This window comes from Lynx rufus, unplaced genomic scaffold (assembly GCF_022079265.1).
Source record: "Lynx rufus isolate CCGP_SWC_20201006 ecotype Redwood Valley unplaced genomic scaffold, mLynRuf1.p SCAF_2, whole genome shotgun sequence".
Taxonomy (NCBI): domain Eukaryota; kingdom Metazoa; phylum Chordata; class Mammalia; order Carnivora; family Felidae; genus Lynx; species Lynx rufus.
The window spans coordinates 92,112-120,073 of NW_025814834.1; the positions used below are offsets into that span (position 1 = coordinate 92,112).

The 27,962-nt window shown below is 64.5% G+C and overlaps 2 protein-coding genes across 2 annotated transcripts; one reads left to right on the plus strand and one right to left on the minus strand.

The window, feature by feature from the left end:
• Positions 1 to 2,918: 2,918 nt before the first annotated feature.
• Positions 2,919 to 7,113, minus strand: RTP5 (receptor transporter protein 5 (putative)). The gene is made up of 2 exons (XM_047084872.1): positions 6,962 to 7,113; positions 2,919 to 4,404 (listed from the first exon to the last, which is right to left on the minus strand). Exons 1-2 carry the CDS (start codon positions 7,111 to 7,113, stop codon positions 2,919 to 2,921), a joined length of 1,638 nt encoding a protein of 545 aa, XP_046940828.1.
• Positions 7,114 to 15,276: 8,163 nt separating this feature from the next.
• PDCD1 (programmed cell death 1) lies at positions 15,277 to 27,871 on the plus strand. Its single transcript, XM_047085652.1, has 5 exons — positions 15,277 to 15,456; positions 22,538 to 22,897; positions 24,293 to 24,454; positions 26,645 to 26,679; positions 26,927 to 27,871. The coding sequence occupies exons 1-5, from the start codon at positions 15,381 to 15,383 to the stop codon at positions 27,128 to 27,130; spliced, it is 837 nt and encodes a 278-aa protein (XP_046941608.1). The 5' UTR covers positions 15,277 to 15,380; the 3' UTR covers positions 27,131 to 27,871.
• The last annotated feature ends 91 nt before the right edge of the window (positions 27,872 to 27,962 follow it).

The window sequence follows — 27,962 nt, forward strand, 5'->3', positions numbered from 1 at the left end:
CATACTGAATTGGGCCCAACCTGGTCATTCAGGCTGTACAAGAGACAGGTGTGGAATCAGGTGGAGACTCAAGTACAGGGTCAGGAACAGGCTCAGGTGTGGGCCCAGGTGTGGGTCAGGCGTGAACTCAGGTGCAGACTCAGTGTGGGCTCAGGTGTGGGTCAGGCATGAGCTCAGGTGCAGACTCAATGTGGGCCCAGGTGTGGGTCAGGCATGAACTCAGGGGCAGACTCAGTGTGGGCTCAGGTGTGGGTCAGGTGTGGGTCAGGTGTGGGTCAGGTGTGGGTCAGGTGCAGACTCAATGTGGGCCCAGGTGTGGGTCAGGTGTGGGCTCAGGTGCAGTCTCAGGTGCAGACTCAGGTATAGGCTGTCCTAGATTTGCGTCCCAGGCACGCCTTGGCATTTTAGCCGGTGTCTGTGAGCCTGCAGTCTCCCGTGATTACGAAGGTAAACAGGCGCTCAAAGGAGCTGGTGTGCCCGGATGCGGATGCCCGGATGAGGATCTGTCACAGAGCGAGTGCATTTGCTCTCCGCATTTGCTATCGGTCTTATTAATGAAACTTAATTCTTAATGAGTTAATTATTAATGATTTAATGAAATTTAGCTATTCATAAAGACTAATGTTAATGATGTCGATGACGGATGGAGTTTGCTGGGTTTTAACAAACCGTCTGATTAAACAGAAATATTTAAACAGCTGCCATCAGTCGCGCCATCGCGGGGCTGCGTGTCCCGCCAGCGGCCACACGGAGGCGCCTCAGGACAGCGCGGGCGGCCAGGCGCTGGAGGCGGGGCCGGAGAAGGGGCGGGGCTGGGGCGAGGGGAGGGGAGGGGAGGGGCTGGAAGAGGTGCAGGCGTCTGGAGAAGAGGAAGGGACTGGGGAGGGTAGGGCTGGGGGCCAGGGGCCGGGGCGGTTTAGGGTGTCAGGGGCTGGAGAAGGGGCCGGGAGCTGGAGGAGGGAGCGGGAATGGAAAGGGCCCAACGCGGCCAACCGGCAGAGGGACCAGGTGGACCCTTACCTCCTGACTCTCACCAGGGCTCCCCCAGGGGGTTGGGGCCGGACTGGCTTCCATCCCTCAATCAATCAGAAGAGACCCCGGTTTCAGATATTAAGCTCCTCCCCAGGGCAGCCCTGGTGAGCAGGGTCCCTGAGCTGAGGGAGGTGCTCCCCAGGGGGTCCTCTGGGAAGGACAGGCCCCTCTGGCCAGCCCCTGGCAGGGTTCCCGACCCCCACCCTCGTGGGGCAGGAGGGTCTCCAGCACCCATCCCAAAGGGACGCTGGTCCTGCCCTGGGACCCCCGCGACTGTGGGCAGAGTGTCCCTCCCTGGAGAGAGTCCAGTGGCAGATCCCACGGTGGGCACTGCCACCCCCCAGTCATTTCCAGGGAAGCCAGTGAGCTGGGCGAGGACCCGTGTGTGGGGACAGGACAGGGAACCTGCCCATGTCGGACCTCCCTAACAGACTCCCGGGTAGGTGTCCACACCCAGTGTAGATGGGATGCTGGGTGGGGGGGGGGGGTTAGGGTTGGGGGGGGAGGGAGGCGGGGGTGGCAGCTGCCCCAGGACAGAGGGCTCTCACCTGGTGTGGGTCCTGCCCTCCCAGTGAGGCTCTCACCCAGTGTAGACGGGACTTGGAGGGTCTGTGTTTAGGTCTGCCCCGGGTCTCAGTGGCGTCAGGTGAGGGCTCCTGTTCAGGCTGGCTGAGGTCTGTAGACCCTGTGTCCCACACAGGCTTGGCCTTCAGGGCAGGGCGGAATCTTCTGGGTTTGCTGGTATTTGAAGCCTCACCTGCACCTCTTCTCTCCCAGCCAACAACGTAGTCGGTGCAGGAGCACCCCGTCCCCGTGCCTCCCCCAACATGCACCTGTAGGATCCGGGTCAGGCCAGAGGGCAACTGGGCAGAGCCCTGGACGAAGGTTACCATACGCTCAGCCCCCCCCCACAAGGCAAGGCTTCCCCAGACCCTCTCATCTGACCCCCCGCTGCCCAAATCTCAGACCTCGGGGTCCCTGCAGACAACTCCCCACCTCCCTGGGGCCCCGCCTGGAGAAGGAGGGCATGGGGGCCTGACATGGTCATGCCCAATGTCACGCCTCCACCTGGCTGGGAACTGCACAGCCCAATACCCCTGCCCCTTAGAAGTGGGCCCTGTGGCCTCTGAAGATGGAAATCCAGAGTGTGGCTGACAGGAGGGTTCTGATTTCTGGCATGGACGGCCCTTCTCCCACCACAGCAGTGCTGTCATGCACGGGGTCCTGGGGCAGGTCGGGGGGCAGGGAGTTCACCATGGCTCAAGGGGGCTTTTACCTTTTCCCAGAGCGGCGGGGGGGGGGGGGGGAGGTGTGGCAAGTGGTCTGCTCCAGGAGGGTCCCAGGGGTCCACACATGAACGCGGCTCGTGCACGGCCCGCGTCCCCGTGCTCAAAGGGCAGAGCGTCCCGGCCCAGCACACCCAGCAGGGAGTCCAGAAGCCATCAGGGGAACAAGTGCTGGGAACGACCGGGTCCCTGCAGGGAGGTGTCCACCACACCCGCCCACCTCCAACCCTTCCGGGTGCTGACTTCCACTCAGCCCAAGAGCACCATGGGTTTTTTTCCGTTTAACTTTTATTTTACTGGATTGTAACACTCACACAGACAAGTGCCTGGAGCACGCGTGGGCAGCTTGGCGGAAAATCACGGCGTGGACATCCACGAAGCCACGACTCACATCAAGAGACAGAACACACACGGAAGTGGGAAGGGGAGGGGAGGGTAAGGACCAGCTGTCAGAGGACTCAGCTCAGGGAGGGCAGGGAGGGGGGCAGGGGGCCCGGGGGTGCAGACAGGGGCGGGGGTCCCGTTGCTCTGCGGCCTGGGCGGCCCTGCTGGAGGGGCGCAGCGGGGACCGGACGGGGGGCGTCGGCCTCACCCTGGCCGTCAGGGGCTGAACTTGTACAGGTACATAATCCACAGGATGCAGACGGTCATGGACACCCAGATCCACACTTCTTCGTAGGGGTCGAAGCAGGGCCTGCAGCAGCCGTCCTCGGGGCACAAGTCCTCCTCCCAGCCGGGCTCGGGGCAGGACCTGCCCAGCCTGGCCCGTGGCCGCCTCCTCTTCTGGGACTGGCCACGGGGGGCCAGGCCACCCCTCGGGGAGCCGCTGGCGGTGGAGCTGGGGCCCACACATTTTATGATGTTGAAGACCGAGAAGGGGATGGTGACGGAGCCCTCGCTGATGGTGACGGGTCTGCGGGCGTGGGGCCCCCGCGGGGGCTCCCGGCCAGCGACGGCGGGGCCGTGGCCGCCGCCCCCCTCCTCTTTGCCTTGGGTGACGCCGGCAGAAGCACCCTTGCCTGTGCCTTCATCAGTAAAGATGAAGGGGAAGGTGACAGAGCCGTTGACGATGGGGAAGGAGTCCTCCTCTATGACGATGTTGGCCAAAGACGAGGGGAAGGTGACGGAGCCCTCTCCGTCATCCGTGAGGCCGACGATGTAGGACACTGGCAACCGGCTGCTCCCCGCAGGGCCCCGGTCGCCCGGGTCGGTGTCAGTGGGGCTGGGGATGGAGCCCCGGCCCTTGAAGATGAAGCCTTTGAGCTGGAAGGGCCTGATGCTGTTGAGGAGGAGGCCTCGGCCATGGAAGATGGGGCTCTTGAAGTTCACCGGGAGCCCTCTGCCCTTGGGCGGGGCCGTGGGCTTGGCAGGCAAGTAGATGGAGCCCCTACCAATGACGAGCGGCCCGCGGGGTTCGGCCGCCGGGAGGGGGCCCCCCCTGGGGCCAACACCGCCCCTGGCATCGGCGCCGGGCCCCCTGTCCCTGCCCGCATCCACAAGGGAGAAAGGAACCGTGACTATGTCGTCGTCGCGCTCGAAGAAGTTGCTGCTCTCGGACACGGGGTTCCTGATGAAGTCGGACACGGACAGGGGGATGCTGATAGAGTTGGGGGTGTAGCCCCGGGAGCGGTCGACCACGGGCCCGCTGCCAAGGCTGAGCAGCTGCTTGCCGGCCGCGGCCGAGGCCACGCCGTCACCCCCGTACAAGGTGTACCTGCCCTTAATGGAGCCGGGGCTCTGGACCTCGGGCCCCCAGGCCGGGTCTGGGGGCTTCTGGAAGAAGCAGACCCCCAGGTCGCAGGCCTCGCAGCGCTCACCGAAGCAGATCTCGGGGCACTGGTCCGCGCTGAGGCCCTCCCCGTAGCACTTCTGCAGGATGAACAGAACCAGCTTGTTGAGGAAGAGCCGCACGTTCAGGAGACTCACCTGGCAGGCCCCCTGGGAGCCCGGCGGGCACAGTCGGCAGCGCTGGCCCCAGAGGCGCATCTTCACCAGCCCCAGGCAGCTGGCCGGGTGGAACCACACGTGGAAGAGGATGTGCACGTGCGCCGAGGACCAGCCCCACTGGCAGCGGCCACACTGCAGCCTGAGGAGGACAGAGGGGCCGTGAGCGGCGGGCAGGGCCGAGCGCCCGCGCCCCCTCTGGGAGGGGACAGCGGGCAGGTACACACCCCTGACCTGCAGCCCGCAGTCTGAAAGCCAAAGGGCAAATTCTTTTCCACCAGTCTGGCGGGAAAACCCGCTCAGGGACGAAGCCCGGCCCGACACCCGTGAGGGGTCACTGCACTGCCTGCTGCGTCCTGCTGCTTTTGTTTTGGGACTCAAGACCCAGGCTTAACAGCCCTGAGGAAATGTCACCAGGAGCCAAGCACCCTGTGAGTACCTGGTGGGGGGGAGCATCGCTGTGGGTACCTGGTGGGGGGAGCACCCATGTAGGTACCTAGTGGGGGGAGCACCCATGTGGGTACCTGGTGGGAGGGAGCATCCCTGTGGGTACCTGGTGGGGGGCTGGGGGAGCACCCTGTAGACACCTGGTGGGGGGAGCACCCCTGTGGATACCTGGTGGGGGGTGAGCACCCTGTGGGTACCTGGTGGGGGGAGCACCCATGTAGGTACCTGGTGGGGGGAGCACCCCTGTGGATACCTGGTGGGGGGGAGCATCCCTGTGGACACCTGGTGGGGGGAGCACCCCTGTGGACACCTGGTGGGAGGTGAGAACCCCTGTGGGTACCTGGTGGGGGGTGAGCACCCCTGTGGGTACCTGGTGGGGGGTGAGCATCCCTGTGGGTACCTGGTGGGGGGTGAGCATCCCTGTGGGTACCTGGTGGGAGGGAGCACCCCTGTGGACACCTGGTGGGAGGGAGCATCCCTGTGGATACCTGGTGGGGGGAGCACCCATGTAGGTACCTGGTGGGGGGAGCACCCATGTGGGTACCTCGTGGGGAGTGAGCACCCCTGTGGGTACCTCGTGGGGGGGAGCATCCCTGTGGACACCTGGTGGAGGGAGCACCCCTGTGGACACCTGGTGGGAGGGAGCATCCCTGTGGACACCTGGTGGGAGGGAGCATCCCTGTGGACACCTGGTGGGGCACGGGGGGAGCACCTCTGTGGGTACATGGTGGGGAGCATTCCTGTGGATACTTGGTAGGGGGCCGGGGGAGCATCACTGTGGACGCCTGGCGGGGGAGCATCCCTGTGGGTACCTGGTGGGTGGAGCATCCTTATGGACACCTGGTGGGGGGAGCACCCTATGGGTACCTGTGGGGGGAGCATCTGCTATGGCTCAGCTGTGCACAGAAACATGGGGAAGCCCTGGAGGGAAGAGCCCCATCCGAGAGGAGAGGAGGTGACAGGGAAATAAAGTCGGGGCAGGGAGGGATGTCTGGAGAGCCGGGAGGGGCTGGGGGCTCCCAGCAGGACAGTGAGAGAGCCTCTTCGACGGGTCCAATCTGGCTCTAAACACGTGAGCAAGAGAGCCATGCACGGGCTGTCTGGGGCTGAGGAAGGTGCTGGTCTGGGGTCTCTGTGGCTGCACGCCCCGGGGCCAGGCAGGGGCCCCCTCTCCCAGACCCTCAGGTCCTGGGCGAGTGACCACACGCGGGCATTCCCCAGACAGTGCGGTCACCGGTGAGGACGGGCTCCGTGAGCATCGGCCGGCCAGCAGCACACAGCCACAGGTGGCCAGGGAGCACCCATACAGCCAGTGCCCTGGGAGCCGCACTTCCAACTTCATTTCGGTGGAATCAACACGCACGCCAAGGGCCACGTGTTGCAGAATGTAGGGCTGTGCTGTGTGACCCCGCCACTCGCTGGTGTGCCTGCACGAAAGCTGAAAACCAGCTAAACGGTGTTTATGACCCTCAACCACACGTTTCAGGCAGCTTTTTCGCTTGGCTGTGGGACAGTGACGTGTTTCTCCCAACACCTGGGAGAGCCGACAGGCACCGGACACCTGCCCCCGGGGCTTTCAGGCGCCGTGTCAGAGTGTGGCTTCCCATGGAGTCCCCCTGGTGACCTGTGAGGCCCTCTCCCCCACTGAACCCCATCCCTGCAGGCCTGGCCCATCCCCACTGCTGTCATCATGCTGACAAGAAATGGGGTTCATGCGGTGACCCTCACAACACTAGGGTTCCCAACCTGGCCCTGGCCAGACACAGCCCCACCTCGGCCTGTGGCCCCTTCGGTCACAGTCATGACTCAGCTTCCCTGTCTCAGGCCCCTCTGCAGGGCAGGGTGTGACCACCATCACCTGCCCATCCCCCATTAGGCCGTCAGTGCTGCCATGGAAACCGGGAGATGCCTCCCACGCGTGGGTGGCCGCATCACCCCACCAGCATCTGCCCCCCCACCGCGTCCGCAGGGCCCCGACGGGGGTGGCCGGCACTGCCCAGCTTGCCAGCACTGGGAAGGACAGAACAGGCTGTCCCCCGGCACCCCCACTTCCCGGAAGGGAGGACGCGCTCCGGGCCCACCTACCTGTTGGAGCCAAGAGCAGGTTGGATGCGTGCCCCTCTTCCCTGCCCACAGGGTGCCCGCCGCAGCCGGCCCGGGCCCTGGACTCAGGGCCGACCAAGGGCGGTGCTTCAACAGCTCCCGCCCCTCGCCCCCCGGCACCCCACAGGAAGCCCCCACCCTCAGCGCACCTGGAAAGCCCCCTCAGCCGGTACTGAAAACCGCCACCCTCCATGTGCCCGGAGGCCAGGTTCTCCTCAGGCAGCAGCTCCCAGGTGTCCTGGGGTTTCCTCTTGGCCATCAGCTGGGCCAAGGTGCTGGCCCACACGTCCACCCCGTCCATGCTGGCGCCGGGCTCCGCAGTGCAGTCTGCTGGCTGCACCAGCTCGGGCTCCAAGGAAGCCCTGGGATCCCACATCCTGCACCTCACCAGCCAATCGCTGTCCTGACAGCCATCCGGTCTCCATGGCAACCGGGTTTGTCTCTGAGGAATGAGAAACAGGCCTTTTTCCTTATCCCCTTGAACATTTTCTATTACGCAAGCAATACGTTTTCATTTCAGAAAAAACGAGAAACGGACAGATTAATAAAAAGGGAAAACTGCAATACAATCAAATCGTACATGATCATCCTTGTGGTGCTGACATCCATACGTTTTTCACACACGTGCATGTGTAAATTTTCGTATCTATTTTTCATGTACAGGAACCCATGCTAAATATGTTATCGTACAGCGTGGCCTCTTTACTCCACGACATACCGCGGCCGGCGGTCCGTACTCGTCCATCTGGAAATATCTGACATCTTTCCAGTCCTCAGCCGAGCCCAAGTCTGCGTGCCCCGCCCCCGCCCGTGCTCATTCTTTGCCATCAGAAACAAGGCTGTGAGGAACTTTACGGAACATGTATCATTGTAAATTTTCCCATGGTTTTTTTCCAAACTTTTTATTGGCTAGAAATGTAAAACGTGTACCTAAAAAAATGGCTAAAACATAATGCTTCACAAGTTGTTATAAAGAACTCGCGCGGCACCCCCAAAACTCTCTGGGTGCCCCTCCCCTGCAGAGGCTCTACAGGGCGGGGGGGGGGGGGACCCCTTGGAGCTCCGCCAGCTGAAATGTTTCTTTTTGCCGCTTTGAGCTTTCTGCAAAAGGAACCCTGCAGGACACATACTGTGCGCGCGTGTCTGGGCCTCTGCCCCAACCTGGGCAAGCCGCTGTTCACGCGCACGTCCCCCAGATGAAGGTCGGACATCCGTCTTCAGCTTTCAGGACCACTGCCTCCGCCCCCGGGGCCAGCGTGCTCCGTGGGCCTTCCCGGCGGCCTGGGCTTCCTCCGCTCTGACCGCCAGCCTGTCCCCAGGTCCCTGCTCTCCCCCGTGGGTGCGCTGTTTCCAATCTCCCTTCCCACCCCTCCAGGAGTTCGGACGTTGCGCTCTGGTCCTGTTGCTTTGTGGAAGGCCCTGGAGCTCCAGGGTGTGAAGCCAGCCAACGCCTTCAGAGGGCAGGGCCCCATCCCCTGTGGGGCCCTGGACTCTGTGTCTCTCTGACCTGCACTCAGAGCAATCCTTTCCCCTTCTCGACGGCTGACGAATTCTCTGCTCACCCAGTCTGCAGCTAATCCTGGCACGTGACTTGATGTTCCCATCATGTTTTGCATTTCTGAAACTTCTTCTTCGATCTCTCAGTGATGTGATATCTGTCTGTCTTGCAGCAAAGGGGAATCGTGGGACAGGAGAGGAAACTATTGGGACACACTTCCAGGGAGGCTCCATAATACAGGACCAGCTGGCTGGGGAAGACCTATTCCCCATCCCACTGTCCCTGGCATCTGTTTATCGATGCAGAGATGATGACCGGCACTCCTGCAGCCCTCTTAGACCATGAGGTGACTATGGTCACCATCTGGTCCTTGATGACAGTTGGAGTCACCACATCACTTCAGCGTTGCCCACCTCTGGAATTATTGTTCAAGAGAGAAGTTCACGCCCAGATGCCGCTGTTAGCTTAGGGCACTGTTTTCTTGGTTATCACACAGGTAATCTCAGCAATTCCACCTGATATGCTGGGGCTGCACCTATGGTCATTGTGTGTAGGTGGGCACGTGTGGTCCCGGTCACACGCCGTGCAGGGGTCCGAGGGGATGGCTGTAGCCCTGGTCCGGGGCGGGGGGGGTCCCCACAGAGATTTTCCTCTGTATGTGACCTGATTGAGCCCAGCGGCCCTGACTACTTCTGCACCGTGCTCTGCCCCGGGCCATACCACAGCCTCGTCTGCGTGGCCAACCCCACAGTTTCCTCCCCTCCAGAGACCACAACCTGCCTCTGAGTTTAGGGAAGAGTCTTGGTATCATGACTGACCAAAAATAATCTTTTTGGTTAAGAAACTTCCTTAAACCTTTCCTAGAAGTCTGCTGAAAAGGCCTGGGTGGCCAACCCCAGGGAAACCAGCCTCATTCCACGTGCCCGGTTATCTCTCCTCCCGAACCCACGAACCGAGCCCTCTGCAACAGCTACTCACGGCCAACTAACAAGCCAGTTGGCCATAAACATCCCCCCCTTCTTTAGCAGAGGATGATGGAGGAGACTGAGTGTGCACATGGCCGACTCCGGAGGGGTGTGCCGTACCCTGAACCCGGTCGGCCGTCGCCCGCGTGGATGCAGGTCCCTCCGAGGACAGGCTCTGGAGGCTTGATCGCAACTCCCTCTGCGCCTGCCCCATCCTCTGACCTGCGCCCACCATTCTGTGACCAGCCCCACCCCCAAGGCTCGGAGGGCTCCAGAATGGGAGAGTCCAGGGGTGACGGGGCACCATTTCAAGGCTACTGCACCCACCTGACAGAGACGGCGCTCTCCTCTCCCCGACGGACTCTCTCTTGCCTGCCTGGCACTCATCTTGAGTTCAGCCTTCCGAGAAGGTGGCTGGAAGGCAGGGCCTCACCCCTGGGCAGCCCCGAGGGAGTGGATCTCAGAGCTCAGAGCATCTGTCCCCCTCTTGGCCTGGGCGTGGCCTGGGCAGGTTCCCCCAAAGCCACTCACTGCGAGGCTGGACCAGAGAAGTACCAGCTTTGGGGCAGGACAGCACAGCAAAGGAGTCTAAGCTGGAGGCCAGCTGGCGGGCTGGCTGGTTTGCTCTGTCGGCAGGACCCCACCTCGTGTGCCTGGAGGGAGAAAAGTTGAGAGACAGACAGGCCAGGAGAGAAAATCGAGTGGCAATGATCATGCTGGGTTCACCCCTGCCCTCCTCCAAACACCAGCAGAAGTTGTACACCTCCAGGGACACGCTGCCCGCGCAGACCCCAGCCCCCAGCAGGCGGGCGGGGCGGGCATCCTGGGCCGCAGGCAGGCAGCGGCATCTGCTCCTACAGGCTCTTCCCAGTGCCCCCAGGTTCCTTGCCCTGGCGTCCCCCCGGCTGCTGCCAGGCGGGGGCCAGTCACGTCCTCCAAGCCTCGGTGGGAGGGGGGCTTGCCCTGCAAGGAGCAGAGACCACCCTGGACAAAGAAGGGACAGACCAGGGGCCTGGGGACCCATGAGGCTGTGCATGTGTGGCTGGCACATTGGCCACAGACATATTTGCCGTGAGTGTGTCTGCCATAACCAATCGGCCATGTGGTGATTTTGCAAAAGAAAAAATAAAAAACTGGCGAACAGTTGGTTTGACAGTGCGATTTCCTCAAACCAGTAGACAGTTAGGTTTCGTTTCTCCATCAAAATGAGCAGGTGCGTGCAGGGCGGGACAGGGCCCCTCCCTCGTCCACGTCCACATGCCGGTGGCCAGCAAGGAGCCCGAGTGGCGTCCACCATCAGAGGTCAGGGACGCGTTCACGTGAACCGTGTCTCACACACGCCTGTGAACACACGGCACACACACACACGGGAGCACGTACGCACACACACACACAAGCGCATTCGGAAATTTAAGATAAAAGTCCACATTTAAACAACGAACAGCATTCTAGAAAGTTTAGAAAGTGAGGGGACCTGGAAATCTCCTGTGACCCTCCTACCCTCACAAACACCCGACTCCCTTCATTCTTGTGCTCAGTAAATGGTGTAGTATTTTGTTCACATTTTTAAAATTTGGTTCTTAAATTGGGCAGATAAATTAGGTGTTCTTTTTTAACTTCTGGGAAATGCTTCAAAAACAGGATAGAACAGAAAGTTTTTATTTGCAAACACTATTAACCATTTCCTGTTCCAACCTCAGAAATCGCTGTGAATCTGCTGCTGCCTCCCAGGGCCACCACCGCCTGCGTCCAGGCTGGGTGACATCACCCCAGCCTCCCTCAGAGGCGGTTTCGGGATGATCCTTCTTCCTGTGTTTTACCATAAATGGAAACCTCCCTGTGACTCGGCTGCTGGCTCGGGAAAGCGCGGGGGGATCCCCTCTCCCCCACTTTCCATCGCGCTGGCTCCTGTTCCGGCTCCCCCCACCCGCCCATCCGCCAGCCCGCCTGCACACCCTGGCGTCACCGCTGGGCACCTTGGAAACCAGGACTCCTCTCCTCGCAGGGAGGGGGCACCCCACAGGACCAGACCCCCTGGGACCAGAGCGCCTGGTGGGGGAGGGGGGCACCCCGCAGGACCAGACCGCCTCGGGGGGAGGGGGGCACCCCACAGGACCAGACCACCTGGGGACCAGACCTCCTGGGGAGAGGGGGACACACCACAGATCCAGACCACCTGGGGGGGAGGGGGCACCCCGCAGATCCAGACCACCTGGGGGGGAAGGGGGCACCCCACAGGACCAGACCACCTGGGGACCAGACCTCCTGGGAAGGGGGGGACACACCGCAGGACCAGACCACCCGGGGGGGAGGGGGGCACTCCACAGGACCAGACCCCCTGGGACCAGAGCGCCTGGGGGGGGAGGGGGGAACCCCGCAGGACCAGACCACCTGGGACCAGACCGCCTGGGGGGGAGGGGGGCACCCTGCAGGACCAGACCCCCTGGGACCAGACCGCCTGGGGGGGAGGGGGGCACCCCGCAGGACCAGACCGCCTGGGATCAGAGCACCTGGGGGGGGAGGGGGCACCCCCCTCGCTAACAGCCCGGGGCCTCCCGAGCCTTCTCCCCTTGGTCCTGCCGGAAGCAAACAGTGCACGCGGAGCAGGTCGGACACAGGGACACGGGCACACGGCGCCCAGCACGCGCAGCCCTGACAGTCTCCCGGCATAGACCACAGGCCTCCGCAGAGAACGGCCGCCAGCACAGTGAGGAGCCCGCTGCAGACGCGCACACGTGCGGGAACGCGGCCAGGGTCCTGCCCCATGGGGCCCAGCCCGGCAGGCCACACGCCAGGCTCCCCCACAGCTCTCCAAGTGCAGGACGCTCAGGCCGTCCCACGGGCGACCCCGTGAGGCACTAACCATGCCACGCACGCGGTCCTTGGACAGAATGTCGCCCTCAAGAGAGCCTGGCCAGGGTACGAGGCCGGCGAGAGAGCCTACGATCTCCCAGGGACCGCACACAACACGCTCTTCGCGAGAGACCCCTGACCCTGGGGTCGGGGGGGCATCCCCGATGGCTGCCTACTGGAGAGGGTCCGGAGGTGGGGGCAGGGAGCAGGCGACCCTGGCTGGGACCTCCCGAACCTGAAGGGGTGAAGCCAGGACACGGCGGGGAGGAGAGGGCCGGCTAGCAGGGGCCACCAGAAGGGGACAGATGGAGATGAAGACAGATGAAGACCCTGACCTTCCCCTTCCCTCCTGTCCCCAATGAAAGATGGTGGGGGAAGGGCACACACACAGTGTGTGACGGGGACACTGTGTGTGACGGGGACAGTGTGTGTGACAGGGACAGTGTGTATGATGGGGACACTGTGTGTGTTGGGGAAACTATGATGGGGATACTGACAAGGACACCGTGTGTGAGGGGACAGTTAGTGTGGCGGGGACAGTGTGTGAGGGGACACTGTGTTTGGGGGAGACAGCACGAGTTTGGGGGAGAGCATGCCAACAGGTGGTAGGGAGCTCCCCTTGGGGGTACGGCGCCCCAATAGTCCCTGGGGCTCCTGCCCCCTCCCCCATCTGTCCCAGCCTCCTCCACCGGCTCTGATCCGGTCACCTGCTGGTCCTGCCCACCCCAGGGTGGGGTGGAAGGCTCCCCTGGGCCCTGTCCTCCGCCCCCGCCTCCCCAGCCTTCACGGTCTCTGTGCCCCCCTCTGCCTCCATATAACCCCTGCCAACCCAGGGCCCCCAGGGTCCGAGTGCCCCTCTCAACCTCTCCAGTGGGCCCCTGCACGCAGCCCACCGCCCCAGCGGACATCAGTGGGAAGGGGGGATAGGAGCCGAGGAGGGAGGAGAGAGGAAGTGATAGAGGGGGGACAGAGGGCGCTGGGCAAGGAGGGGCACCACACACCCTTAGGTTCTCCGGGGGCCCACTCTAGATGCGCATCCAAGCTCCTGCCCGTGGAATCACAGCAGTGTGGCTGGGGTGCAGGGGCCCCCGGGGGGCCCGGCGACATCTTCCCCCAGAGCACACCCCCCACACCGCCCCTCCCGGCAGGCCCTCCAGCCCCGAGCCCCACAGGGCATCGTGCCCCCCAGCGCGGAGCCTCGAGGCAGGTGCCCACAGGTCTGAGCCTTGCCGGGCACCAGGCCGTCCTTAACCTGACCTGACCCGCCTCCCCAGCCCCAGGCCAAGCGCCTGCCATCTGAGGGGAGGCCACGAGGCAGGTGTGCGGGAGACAGCTGTCCACGAGGGGTGTCCACGGGGGCTGTCCCCCAGGCCAGCCCGTGAGCCATCCGGCAGCTTCGGGTGAGCCACAGGCCCTGTGCCCAGCCTGGCCGGCAGGGCTCCCGCCCACCACGCCGCCCCCGCGGCCCGCGCCCCGGCTCTGGGAGTGGCCCTTTGCTCAGCACCGAAGCTTCCTCTGCTCGCCCTCGCCTGCAGACGCGTCTTTGATGCTCTTTTTCCACAGCTTCAGTTCTCTTTAATGTCTTCCCTTCGCCGCCGAGCCGAGTGGAGCCGGGCGGCCCGCCAGCTGTCAGGCGGGCTCTGCCTTGTCGCTCAGGCTGTGAGACCCACGCGCCCAGCCACCCGTGTCAGCCGTTTCCGCTCCCGCTCGTCACCGTCGGACACAAGAGCACGGGCCAGGAAACCGGCAGCCGCCTCCAGACCCCAGCGTCCCTGGGGACCCCAGGACCACGTGCTGGGGGGCCGGGCAAGGGGGGCTGCGTGACAGGTTGAGCCTCCAGGACTGGGTGTCCTCGGGACACTGCGTGGAGGAAGAGCCGGGGGCCACTGCGGAAGGACGCGGGACCCCGCCTGGCCTGCGGCCCCTGAAGCTGGGCCAGCGGCCCCAGGGCCAGCAGCCCCAGGGCCGGGCAAACCAAGGCCACCCCAGGGCCAGGGAGACCCCAGTCCCCGACACAGGACTGGAGGAGAGGGGTCTCACGTGGGCTCGTACAGACCCTCAGCTGCCCCAGAGCGGTGGCCTTGCAGCCCGGGGGTGGGGTGAGCCCTTGGTCGTGGAAGAGCCCCCTCCCCTCTGCCCCTGCCCCTGCCCCCTGAGCCTGCCCCCTGCCCTCTGCCCCTGCCCCTACCTCCTGCCCCCTGTCCCTGCACCCTGCCCCTAACCCCCACCCCTGCTCCTGCCCCCTACCCCCTGGCCCCTACCCCCTGCCCCTGCCCCTTACCCCTGCCTCTGCCCTCTGCCCCTTGCCCTCTGCCCCTGTCCCCTGCCCCCTACCCCCTACCCCTGCCCCTTGCCCCCACCCCTCCCCTCCCTCTTGCCCCCTGCTCCCTGCCCCCTGCCCTGCTCCTACCCCCTCCCCTTGCCCCCGACCCCTGCCCTTGTTCCCTGCCCCTGCCCCCTGCTCCCTGTCCTGCCCGGCCCCTCCCCCCTCCCCTTGCCCCCGCCCTCTTCCCTGCCCTCTGCTCCCTGTCCCTGCCCTGCCCCTCCCCCCTCCCCTTGCTCCCTGCCCTCTTCCCCTGCCCCCTGCCCCCTTCTCCCTGTCCCTGCCCCAGCCCCTTCCCCCCTACCCCTGCCCCCTGTCCTTCCCCCCTGCCCCCTGCCCCCTGCCCCCCTCAGCAGTGGCAGGGTATGTGGATTCCACCCCTCAAGCGCAGGCAAGGTGGGCTGACGCCACCCTTCATTGTAGACGAGGGGTGGGGGGGGGGTGCCTGAGCCCAGACGACTTGCCCTCCCAAGGGCAGGAGGGGGGAGGACACAGGGCCCTGCAGCCTCACCAGCCTCAGCGGAAGGGCGAAGAAGCAACAACAAATAAAGGGACAAAAACTGCTGCTGGACAGACCCCACGGTGGGGGAGCGGCGGCTGGCCTTCCCTCCTCCTTCGGCCTCTCTCTCTCCCTCCATTTCTGGGTCTCTGTGGCTCCTGCGTCTCTACCCTCTCACTTCTATCTTCTATCTCTCCCCCCATCTCCCTCTCCCACCCCCCCACCCCCATCTCTGTCTCTCTGTCTCCCTCTGTACCCTTCTCTCTCTCAGGCTCCCCTCCAATCTCCACCCACGTGGAGGAGGAGGAAGAGGGGGCAGGGCTGGGGCTGGGGCGGGTCTCGTCCTAACACGGGACAGTTTCCTTTCCGCTGACACTCTACCAGAGCCGTGGAGGAAGAGATTACGGAGGCAGCGGCTGCCGCTCCAGGCATGGGGACCCCACGGGCGCCCTGGCCTCTTGTCTGGGCCGTGCTGCAGCTGGGCTGGTGGCCAGGATGGCTCTTAGGTATGTGGTCAGGGGGAAGACTTCCCGCCCATGCCCCCTGGCAGGTGAGGAGGGGGCTGGGGGGGTGGGGGGCCAGGGCCCGGAGGCCCAGCTCTGCCCCTGGCAGGGCGCTGTGTGGCTTTGGGCAGGGGAAGGGGCCTCTCTGGGCTCAGTTTCCTGCCTGCCCACCTCACCTGGTGTCCAGTCCAATCCTCGCCGATAAGCAGGCAGGAACCTCCCAGCTCCTCCTCAGAGTCCCGTGGGACAGGCCGGACGCTCTCTGAGGGATGATGGGTCCTCAGCCCAGATGCTAATGTTCTCCTGGGGATGGGACCAGCCTCCCAGGGGGAGGACTGTCTTCTCTAATTATATCCGAGGTGCGGCCATTCAGGTGAAGACTTCTCACCTCTCCAGCCCACCTGCCATGGGCCTGGGGCCTCTAGACAAGACTCTTGGGTGTGCAGGGGTGGGCACGGCTGGCGGGGGGGGCATCTGCGGCAGGATCTGGCAAGGAGGCCCTGGCCCCTAGCCCCCTTTCGGGGGGTGTCTGTCAGGCAGGCCCTGGGGGCCCCCGGTCAGAGTCTGCTGGTCGGGGAGAGGGGCCCGGCTGCCCTTGTCCTCCAGGGAAGGTGGATCCCTGGGAGGGGCCCAGAGTCTTTTCTCTGGACCTCGCTGGGCTCAGAGGTGTGACGGCCCCTGAGCTCCCTCCCTCCCGACCCTGGGGCTGCCCCGTCCGTCCGGAGTGTTGATGCCCCTCCAGGGGGCCTCCAGGCAGCAGCCATCCTGCATTTCCTCCTCAGGCTGGCCTGGCCCTCAGGTTCAAGGGAGGGAACTCAGAACAGAGGTCGGTTGTCCAAGGGCCTGTGGCCAAAAGGTGCCCCATGGGGGTCCTTGCGTGGGAGCCCGGGGAACAGGGGCCGAGGGGCGGATGTCATCCCAGCATAGTCAGGCCATGACTCAGCCCTGGTGGCCGGCTACCCACCAGGACCCCTTCCCAAAGCAGGGGAAGATAAGAACGTGGCTGGGCGTGCCTCCATTTCCCCACCTCAGCACTGAGCGCTCACGCTGCCGACATCACAGGCCGGGTGGTCCTCCGGCTCTTCCATCGGCCTCCAGCACTGCTGGCTGTGGGACATCTGGTTCCATGTCATCTCTTTCCCTTCCTGATTTATTCTCTGTATTTATTATTTTGGTCGTTCCCATGGGTGTCCCCCACAGCTCCTCATGTACACGTTTTTTGTTTTGCATTTTATGAAATATCCCAAACCCAAGAGTTGGCTGAGCCCTATGCTAGCGAACAACAGTGGTAAGGGTATGTACAGGCTTTGAAACAGGCAGGCTTGAGTTCAGCATCGCTGACGAGGCACCTGCCGCTGGGGACAGGGATGATTGCCTTATGCTGAGAATGGAATCAGATCGTTAATGAAAACCGTCCGGCACAACACGTGATGATGTCCTTTGAAGCCAGATTTCGCTTATGTATCTTTTCTGCTTTATAATTTTGAGAAATGCCTGAAACCTACAGCAAAGTCACAAAAGCAGGCAGCGGACCCCCTCCCCAGAGTGGCCAGCTCGCAACCCTGGCACATTTGCTTCTGTGTTAATTTGCCGGGTGAGCCATAACGAAATACCGACCCCTGGGGGCTGCGGGTCCGAGAGCAGGTGTGGGCCGGGCTGGCCCCCTCCGAAGCGGAGGGGGCATCCGTTCCAGGCTCCCCCGGCTTCTGCCGTTTGCTGGCAGTCCTTGGGGTTTCTTAGCTTGTGGGTACATCACCCCATCCCCGCTCCAGCTTCACACGGAGCTCTCGTATGTTTGCGTCCAAATTTCCCCCTTCTTACAAGGACACCAGTCATGTCGGATGAGGGACCCACAAGCTCCAGCTTATCTTAATTAATTACACGTACAATGACCCTATTTCCAAATAAGGTCACGTTCTGCAGTGCTGAGGATGAGGACTTCAACACACGCACCGGGGGTCACAGCTCAGCCCACGGCGCTTTCTGAGATGTCAGACTTCTCTGCTAACACTCCAGAGGCTTCCTCCCGGGACGGTAGCCTTGACCCACAGCCCGGATGCTCCTGCACCCCAGGGCCCCCCAGGCTGGGTTATCCGGCCCTGAAGGGAGCCCAGCCGAGGACTCCCTGCTTCACTCAGATGTCTCTGTCTTCGGCTCCTTCCAACTGGGGGCCCCAGCTCTCTCTGCCACCGCCAGCCCTGCCCTTCTCTGTGTGTGCGTGTGGTGTTTGTTTTTTTAAATCAAATCTCAATTTTATTTTGGATATGGAAAGCCTTAGGATCGGGAATACAGAATTAGGAATATTTTTACTGAGGTACGATTGACCACAACGTACTAATTTCAGGTGCACAATGAAATGATTCGCGATGTGTATATACGGTAAAACGACGACCCTGGTAAGGCCACCAACATCTGTCACCACACACAGTCACAAAACGCGTCTCCTGTAGTGAGAACTTTCAGTCCGCTCCGTAGCGCTTCCAAATGCGCAACACGGCACTGACTGTCGTCCCCGTCACCGTGCTGCACATCCCCGCGCCGTGACTCTTGCATTTCGTAACTGCAAGTTTATGCGCTTTGACACCCCCCCAACTTGCCAGCACCTCCCTCCCCATCTCGATAGCCACCAATCTGTCCCCTACGTCCGTGAGCTCAGGTCGTGTTTTAGTTTGCTTTTCGTTTTTAGATTCCACGTGGAAATGAGATCCTACGGTGTTTGTCTTTCTCCGACTGACTTATTTCACTTAGCGCAATGCTCTCCAGCTCCGTCCATGTGGTCACAAATAGCGGGGTTTCGTTCTTTTTTTTTTTTTTTTTTAATCACTGAGCAACATTCCGTCGTGTACACAGCACACCTGCCTTATCCATCGTCTGTCGGCTGCTTCCATACTTTGGCTGTTGGTACAATGCTGCTGTAAACATAGAGCTGCGCATATCTTTTCAAATTAGTCTTTCTGTTCTCTGCGGATAAGTATCAGAAGAGGAATTGCCGGGTCGTAGGGTAGTTCTGTTGTTGGTTTCTTGAGGAGCCTCCACACTGTTCTCCAGAGCGGCTGCACCAGTTTGCAATCCCACCAGCAGTGTACGAGGTTGCCCTTTCTCCACGTCCTCGCCAGCACCTGTTTCTTGGGTCGTTAACGTCAGCCACTCTGACCAGTGTGGGGGGAGGCGTCTCACCGTGGTTTGGATTTGTATCTCCCCGACGATGAGAGATGTGGACTATCTTTCCGTGTGTCTGTGGCCCTCTGTGTGTCTTCTTTGGAAAAGTGTCTGTTCAGGTCCTCTGCCCATTTTTAATTGGATTGTTTGGGCGTTTTGCTAGCGATTCACATGAGTTTTTACGTCTTTTGGATATTATCAGATGTGTGATTTGCAAACACTTTCTCCCATCCCGTAGGTGGCCTTTCCACTGTGTTGATGGTTTTCTTTGCTGTGCAAACGCTTTTTACTTGGACGAGGCCCCATGTGTTTGTTCTCACTTTTGCTGACGGCAGAAAGGGTCCAAGCCAGGGGTGCAGGCACGCACCCCCGGGTGTGTCTGACACCTGTTTGTGGGTGATCACAGGCGTGCTGGGGCCCTTCGGGGACCCCAGGGCAAGGAGGCCAAGGCACCCTGTTTCCGTCCCGATGAGTAAGAGACCCGTGGGGGTGGCTGGAGCCCCGACAGCCTATTGCGTGACCCTTCTGACTCCACAGACAGGGTTTGCCTAAATCCAGCGCCAGCTGGGGGTGAAACGCATGGCCCGTGGGCCACACTGCTCTCTGTGGGAGCCTGACACACAGCCTGTCCCGCGACACTGGGCCCCACCATGAGGTCTTGGGGTCCTCACCCTGCCAGGCGGGTACAGTGTTCTCTCCTGAGCCCATTCCCCAAACATCTCATTATCAAATATAAATAGACAACATTTCAGTGTTTAAGCCCAAACAATATAAGACTCACAGATGTTGGTACCGTAGGGACAAAGTGGACTCCTATCCTCTGTCCTCAGAAGCGAGTTCCACTATCAACCCTTCTCTGGGAAGGAGTTTGGGTTGACTCCCAGGCCCCATCTGGCTGTCGCTCCTGCTCCCGGAGAGCAGAGAGCCGAGGGCCCACCTAGCCCCTCTATCTCCCCAATGAGGTCTCAGCCCCGTGCTCCCTCTGGCCCACTCCCCCCCTGGTGCTCCCAGGCTGCTATTCCAGGGAGCCCATCTTTCTCCATCCGGACAGGCCCCTGAGCACCCGGCTGGGATCCCCCCCACGGCCCTGCACCCCGGCCAAACAACCAGCGCCCTCGACGGTCACACACCCTGTGACTTGAGGGAGGTGGGTGCTCCCTGGTCAGAGCTGCTCTGGAGCCTGCGACAGGCCTGCCCCCTCCCGCCTTCCCCACAGGAACACTACCCCCTCGACCTGTCTCGGGCCAGGCATAAGCTGCCGCTGTATCCGGCCCCTGCCCCTGAGCGTGCTGTGAGGACACGAGCGGGTGGGAAGGGAACGGGCCCGGCCGTGGGAGTGTGTCCTGGGAAGGAGTCTGAGGAGAAGCGGCGAGGCCGTATGGCGCCCAGAGGAAGTGGGACCTGGGCAGGACCGGGAGGCTGCCGTGTAGACGCCTAGGCAGAGAGGCTGGGCCAGGGTGGACGGGGCTCCGGACAGCCCAGAGTCCCCTCCTCACCAAGTTCAGACTCCCTGGGAGGCCCACAAGGAGCCGACGAACAGAAGTGACCCAAATGGTTGCAAATTCATGTCAGATGCGGGGCAGCGAGGGTCTGAACCAGAGTCCTCGAGGGGCCCTTGTGGGGGGTGGGGGGCTTGCGGGAGTGGGCAGCCCACGCACCACGTGGACCAGAGGGAGCCCAGAGGCACGAGGCTGGGCGGGCCCCACGGATCACATGGGCTCGGTGCCAGACTTCGCCCTGCTGGCACTGTTCCTCCCTCGATGAGTTCCGTGAGTGGACGCGCGCTTCTCGGACAGATGCGTAAAGACGGCTGTCGGTGCCGCCAGGGTCAGCGGTCCTGCTGTCCCGTGCTGGTCGTGTGCGCCTGGGACGCACGGTTACAATAGGAGACGGGCTTACTGTGGGCACCCCTGGTGCTGTGTCACCCCCGGGAAAGCCGGGCTGGGGTCCGTGAGCAGATGGCCGGTTCCACAAGGCAGTGGACCTCCCACCTGCACCAGCCACCCCCCCCCAGTCCCGGCCTGGCCCCCTCCAGGCCTTCTGGCCTCCTCCTGGCCAGTGGGATGGGCCCTCTGCGGGGCCACAGAGATGCACGGACAGCCACCCCCCTCCCACGGGGGCCAGGGGACCCCAGGCTGGGCGGCCTCCTGGCCCTGACACCCAGGGGGTGCCCACCTTCATGGCCACGTGACAGCCCTGTCCCTCCATCAGTGGCCAAGGGAGACACCAGGGAGGCCAGAAGTAGAAGGTCCAGACTGGTTGGGCCAGCCTCTCTAAGCCTCGGGGCTCCCAGTGTAAAAGGGGGTGGGGGGCCCCCGCACGCTCCCCCGAGCAGGGCCAGCAACGCACAAGGATGCTGCGGGAGTGTCAGGGCCCACCCTGCTCTCACCACCTCTGTGATCTCGCCCCACGTGAGGTGCCCAGTGGGGACGTACAGGAAGAGCTCTTGTTACCCGCGCCCCGACGGGGCTCTCTGGGCCCTGGCACCAGCCCCTTCTTCCCCGGGGCCACGGTCACTCGGCCAGCAGGACACCGTGACCGGCCTCAGGCACCCTGTCCCCAGAGGCAGAGGGACTCCAGCTGAAGGGCTGTGGCCCCGTGTGTGAGGAACCTCGCCCAGCACACGCTGTTGCTGGGGTGGAGGCCTCGCCAGGCAAGAAAAGCTCAGAGGGGCAGCCACACGGCCTCGCCTGGGGACTGACGTCCCCGGTCCCTGAGCATTTGGGGAGCCGAGGGGTGGGGGACGTGCTGGGAGAGCCAGGAAACGACCCCACTGGGCCACGTCTCGGGTCTGGATGCTCCCAGGGGAGCAGCGCGGCAGGGGCCGGGAGGGGCCGGGGGCTGCAGGGGCCGGGGGCCGGGGCAGGGGGCGGCAGGGCCAGAGCTGGGTCCCAGCTTAGCAGCCCATGGCCAGCCGCCTCCTCCCTCCGAGCCTTGGTTTCCCCGTGTGTAACTCGGGTCGTGGCGCAGCCTCCCCGTGTGAGCCGACCACAGGGAAGGGGGGCCCCAGCACGTGTGGGTTTGGCCGTGACTCTGTCTCTGGAACCCTGGGAGCCTGTGACCCGTCCCCGTGTCGCCTTGACCCCGTATGGGTGCCGCTGGCGCGGTGCCTGGGCCTCGATGGAGGGGCCTCTCCCCGGCCGCGGTGAGCACGCGAGGGCGTGTACACTCACGCGGGCGCTTGTGGACGTGTGGGAGCACGAGTGCATGTGTGCGCGCGGGCCTGAGCGTGCCCGGCGTGGCGGCATCCCTGGGCCAGAGCCCTGGCCGTCGGGTGTTCTTGCGAGGCCTCGTTTTGTGGAGAGCGGGCCGGGGCCCAGGACCGTCAGGGGCCTCCATTTCTGTCCATATCAGGGGGCGACGGCCCGGCTGGCCTCCGAGCTCCCGTCCCCAGGGTCGTGGCGGAAGACACGGAGGGACCCGCGCTGACCCCACCCAGCTCTGAGCTTGTCCTGAGACGGGCCAAAGGCTGGACCCTGAGCCTCCTGGGGGCTGGGCTTTCGGTAGGAGGCCCCCACCGGCCCCTCCCAGCCTCTCGGACACCCACCCCTCCACCCTCAGTATACACGGGACCCGGCCAGGCCCCCGATGCGCCAGCGGCCCAGGACAGTGGAGCCAGGAACGTGGGGGGTCAGGCCCCGGAGTCAGCAAGGGAGGGGTGACGGCCTAACCACCACGGTCCAGGGAGAAACGGGGGGACCTGGGGCTTCGGGTCTCGGTGGGCTCAAAGGACAGAAGTCCCACCACAGAGCTGCCCGGGGAGAGCGCCTCGGCCGCTAGAGCGGGCCGGGAGGAGCCGCCAGGGGCTCCGCAGCGGGGGCTCCGGTGCGGGCTGGGGCGTGCGAAGGTGGGGAGAGCAGGAGGGTCTGGGGGGGCTGCCCGCGTGCCTCCTTCCTCACCAGCCGGTCCTCTCCCCACGCCTCAGACTCCCCCTACAGGCCCTGGAGCCCCCTCACCTTCTCCCCGGCCCAGCTCACGGTGCTCGAGGGGGAGAACGCCACCTTCGTCTGCCACCTGCCCGACGTACCCGAGAGCTTCGTGCTCAACTGGTATCGCGTGAGTCCCCGCAACCAGACGGACAAGCTGGCCGCCTTCCAGGAGAACCACACCGAGCCCGGCAAGGACAGGCGCTTCCGCGTCACGCGGCTGCCCAGCGGGCAGGACTTCCACACGACCATCCTCGCCGCCCAGCTCAACGACAGCGGCATCTACCTCTGCGGGGCCATCTACCTGCCCCCCAACACGCAGATCTACGAGAGCCCACGAGCGGAGCTCACTGTGAAAGGTGCACGGCCGGGCGGCCGGGGCAGGGGGCGCGGCAGGGACCGCCCAGGCTGCACTTCCGACCCACGGGGTGACTGAAGCACCCCCACACCCGCTGCCCCTTAAGGGAAGGCGAGGCCTCAGCGGGGGCGGCAGGTGGCACTCGTCAGGGTAGGGAAAGCTTGGAAGCTCAACGGAGGTGCCGCCTGGGAGAGGCTGGTCGGTGCAGAGCTACAAGCCAGGCCCCTCAGGACTCGGAGAGGGCAGGGGAGGATGCTGGGTCCCCTCCCTGGGTCCCCCCTCCCTGGGTCCCCTCCCTGGGTCCTCCCTCCCTGGGTCCCCCCTCCCTGGGTCCCCTCCCTAGGTCCCCCCTTCCTGAGTCCCCTCCCTGGGTCTCCCCCGGTGTCCCCCCAATGTCTCCTCCCTGGGTCCCCCCATGTCCCCTCCTGGGTCCCCCCCAGTGTCCCCCATGTCTCCTCCCTGGGTCCCCCCATGTACCCTCCCTGGATCCCCCCTCCCTGGGTCCCCCCTCCCTGGGTCCCCTCCCTGGGTCCCCGCTTCCTGAGTCCCCTCCCTGGGTCTCCCCCGGTGTCCCCCCAATGTCTCCTCCCTGGGTCCCCCCATGTCCCCTCCTGGGTCCCCCCCAGTGTCCCCCCATGTCTCCTCCCAGTGTCCCCCCCATGTCTCCTCCCTGGGTCCCCCCGTGTACCCTCTCTGGGTCCCCCCTCCCTGGGTCCCCTCCCTGGGTACCTCCCCCGTGTACCCTCTCCGGGTCCCCTCCCTGGGTCCCCTCTCCCTGGGTCCCCCCTCCCTGGGTCCCCTCCCTGGGTCCTCCCTCCCTGGGTCCCCTCCCTGGGTCCCCCCCGGTGTCTCCCGCCATGTCTCCTCCCTGGGTCCCCCCATGTACCCTCTCTGGGTCCCCTCCCTGGGTCCTCCCTCCCTGGGTCCCCTCCCTGGGTCCCCCTTCCTGAGTCCCCTCCCTGGGTCCCCCCATGTCCCCCCATGTCCCCTCCCTGGGTCCCCCCTCCCTGGGTCCCCTCCCTGGGTACGCCCCCCGTGTACCCTCTCTGGGTCCCCCCTCTTTGGGTCCCCTCCCTGGGTCCCCTCCCTGGGTACCTCCCCCGTGTACCCTCTCTCGGTCCCCTCCCTGGGTCCCCCCCATGTCCCCCCCATGTCCCCTCCCTGGGTCCCACCTTCCTGAGTCCCCTCCCTGGGTCCCCCCCATGTCCCCCCCATGTCCCCTCCCTGGGTCCCCCCCTCCCTGGGTACCCTCCCTGGGTACCCTCCCCGTGTACCCTCTGGGTCCCCCCCCTGGGTCCCCCCCGTGTCCCCCCTTCCTGAGTCCCCTCCCTGGGTCCCCCCCCCGTGTCCCCTCTCTGGCTCCCCTTAGTGAGTCTCTGTCCTTCTGCCCCTCCAGAGAGAGTCCTGGAGCCCCCCACGGAGAGTCCCAGCCCCCCACCCAGACTCACGGGCCAGGGTCAGGGGCTGGTCGTGGGCGTCACAAGCGTGCTGGTGGGTGTCCTGCTGTTGCTGCTGCTGACCTGGGTGCTGGCTGCGGCCTTCCCCAGGGCCACTCGAGGTAACGTCGTGCCAAACCCTACTGCCGTTCCCCGCAGACAGAGCCCAAGGCACAACCCACAGCCTCACCCGCCAGGGATCCCAACCCTCCCCCTCCCCCCCCCGCCTCCCCCCAGCGCCCTCGCAGCGAGGACCGCTCAAGGAGGGGCTGGGCCTGGAGCAGGCCTCCCAGGTTCCGGGGCCCCCTGTCCCTAACACCTGTTTTAAGGAGGGGGGGGGGTAGGCAGCTGCCAAAGTGAGGAGAAGCCCCCCAACAGGCTGAGCCACCTACTCTGACTGCACCGAGGCCAGCCCCAAACCTCAGGCCACACCTCAGCCCACAGGGCACAGTGAAAGTCATTCTAACAGCCGCTGGGCTCTGCTGTTGACCACAACCACCTCGCCCCCAGGTGCACCTACCCTGGCCTCCCGGCGTCACGAGGACGATTGGTCACTCTGATGATGGGTGCATGTCCCTGGGGCTGGAGGGAGGTGCCGAAGTTGATTCTCCTGGTGCCACTGAGAGGGGACCCAGCCAGGGGTCAGCTCTTCCCCAGGCTCCAGGTCATGGTCTCCTGGGACAGGCACCCGGGGGGACATGTGGCCAGAGAATAGGAGGTTCCACAGGGTCCTGGACAAGACTTCCACGATCTCCCCGCTGAGCGGGTCAGGGAGGGCAGCTGAGGTCAGGGAAGGCGGCTGGGGTTAGGGAGGACAGTGGGGTCAGGGAGGACGGCTGGGGTCAAGAAGGAGGATGGCTGGGGTCAGGGAGGGCAGCTGGGGTCATGGAAGGTGGCTGGGGTCAGGGAGGGCAGCTGGGGTCAAGGAGGGCAGATGGGGTCAGGGAGGGCAAATGGGGTCAGGGAAGGCGGCTGGGGTCAGGGAGGGCAGCTAGGGTCAGGGAAGGAAGCTGGGGTCAGGAAAGAGAGCGGCAGGGGTCAGGGAGGATGGCTGGGGTCAGGGGGGGAGGCTGGGGTCAGGAGGGAGCGCGGCTGGGGTCAGAGAGGACGGCTGAGGTCAGGAGGGAGAGCGGCTGGGGTCAGAGAGGGCAGCTGGGGTCAGGGAGGACAGTGGGGTCAGGGAGGACGGCTGGGGTCAGGGAGGGCAGATGGAGTCAGGGAGGGCAGCTGGGGTCAGGGAGAGAGGCTGGGGTCAGGAGGGAGGGCATCTGGGGTCAGGGAGGGCAGATGGTGTCAGGAGGGAGGGCGGCTGGGGTCAGGGAGGGTAGCTGCGGTCAGGGAGGGTAGCTGGGGTCAGGGAGGGTAGCTGGGGTCAGGGAGGGCGGCTGGGGTCAGGAGGGAGGGCAGCTGGGGTCGGGGAGGACGGCTGGGGTCAGGGTGGGCAGATGGGGTCAGGGAGGGCAGCTGGGGTCAGGGAGGGAGACTAGGGTCAGGAGGGAGGGCAGCTGGGGTCAGGGAGGGCAGATGGTGTCAGGAGGGAGGGCGGTTGGGGTCAGGGAGGGAGGCTAGGGTCAGGAGGGAGGGCAGCTGGGGTCAGGGAGGGCAGATGGCGTCAGGAGGGAGGGCGGCTGGGGTCAGGGAGGGAGGCTGGGGTCAGGAGGGAGGGCAGCTGGGGTCAGGGAGGGCAGATGGCGTCAGGAGGGAGGACGGCTGGGGTCTGGGAGGGCAGCCAGTCTCCCCGGGGAAGCAGTACTCAACCTCAGCCAGTCTCCAGTGGGAGTTCATTTCTCCAACGATTTTCCTCCTGATATTTTCGAGAATGTGCTATGTGCTCTGTGTGCTGGCCACTGGTGGACACGTGGCAGTTCTGTGTGGCATCAGTTGGAGAGAGACTTGCTACACTGATTCACTGTGACCACCCACCACCCGCCCCCCGCCCCCCGCCACCGTGTGCTGCACCAGCCCGGGGATGGTGGGTGGGTCTGGTGGGCTCCTCTCTCGGCCAGGGTTTGCAGCCCGAGATAGTAGGCGACCGCGGCAGGACCCAAGCCGGGGGTCCTAGGTGGTCGCCAACCCGGATAACCCGCGGTCCAAGTCGGACTTTTGGTTGACAAGCAGGGACTCAGGGTCACCACGTGGGGGGCGGGGTCAGCCAGACCGCTGGGGGGGGGGGGGGAGTGGAGAGGACACTCGGCCACCTCGGGTGGAAGGCGTGGTGCCCTCCCAAGCCCCCGGGGGCAGGGACCCCTGCCACAACCCCCACCCCGAGGACCGCCGGGTCTCCTGGGCTCACTCCGGACGCTTCTTCACAGGTGCCTGTGCCTGCGGGAGCGAGGACGAGCCTCTGGTGAGTTCCCTTCCCTTGGCGCCCTGGCGCCAGAGCCCGCGCCGTGCTGGGGGAGGGCCGGGCCCGCTGCGGGGCTCAGCGGGGCTGGGAACCCGCCAGGGAGTCTGAGCGCGGGGACACCGGGCCCCAGGAAGGGTCACGGAGCGCGGGCCCTGCCCGGCTTCGCTCCGGCTTGGCGTCTGCACGTGCGCCGGCGCGCGTCCGCGTGTCTGCCGCGCGACCGCCCACGCCAGCCCTCTCCCTACAGAAGGAGGGCCCCTCTGCGGCACCCGTGTTCACCGTGGACTACGGAGAGCTGGATTTTCAGTGGCGAGAGAAGACGCCCGAGCCCCCCGCCCCCTGCGCCCCCGAGCAGACCGAGTATGCCACGATCGTCTTCCCCAGCAGGCCGGGCTCCCCGGGGCCCCTGCCTCTGAGGCCCGAGGACGGACCCTGCCCTTGGCCCCTCTGACCGGCTTGCTCGGCTGGCCTGCGTCCTTCGGAGCCTCCGCCAGGAGCCCGGGCGGACCCTTCCCCGGAGGAGCGTGCCGTGGGGAGGCTGTGGGGACTGCCAGCTTGGCTCTCCTCTCGCCGCTCACGCGACCCGGGGGTAGGCGGTGTCCCCGTCCCGTGTGGCCGTGTGGCGGTGGGGAGGGGACTCGGGGCCTGAGCCGGCCCATCGCTCCCCAGATCTGCTGCTCTGCACCTCCACACACGCCTCCCTGTGGGGGATGGTCTGGCGCTGCGGCTCTCCCTGACCCACCAATGCCTCCCAGGGGAGCTCCAGGACATGGGCGCACAGGGTCCCTGGTTGGGGACTGTGCCGGTGAAGTGCCCCCACGGCCAAGAGATGCAGCACACGGGTGGAGGGGCACACGCATGGGGCCCGGGACCTCGTGCCCCTCCAGGCCTGGAAAAGAGCTCCTGGTGTGGGGAAGGGCAGGCCGTCCGTGGGCCACCCTCATGCACAGCCCAGCCCACCAAACAGCCTGGGGGCAGGGGGGCAACAAGGGGAACGGGCCCCAGCTGGGGAGTCGCCCTCCCCTCGGTGCCCATGCATGGTGCTATTTATGGGGGCCTCCGCCCGGCACCCCCCGGGCCCACTGTCACGGCGGGGGGGCAGTGGTACCCAGGCGTCAGGGGCTGTCTTAGGTTCCACACACACCTCAGAGCCCCTCACCCTGTTCTATTATATTATAATTAAATACTGACGAAAACTCTAAGAAAAGCCTAGGTTCTCTCCTGGCCTTGTTGGGGCGGCAGTGGGTCAGGGGGCGGGGGGTTCTGCCTCAAATAGAGGACGC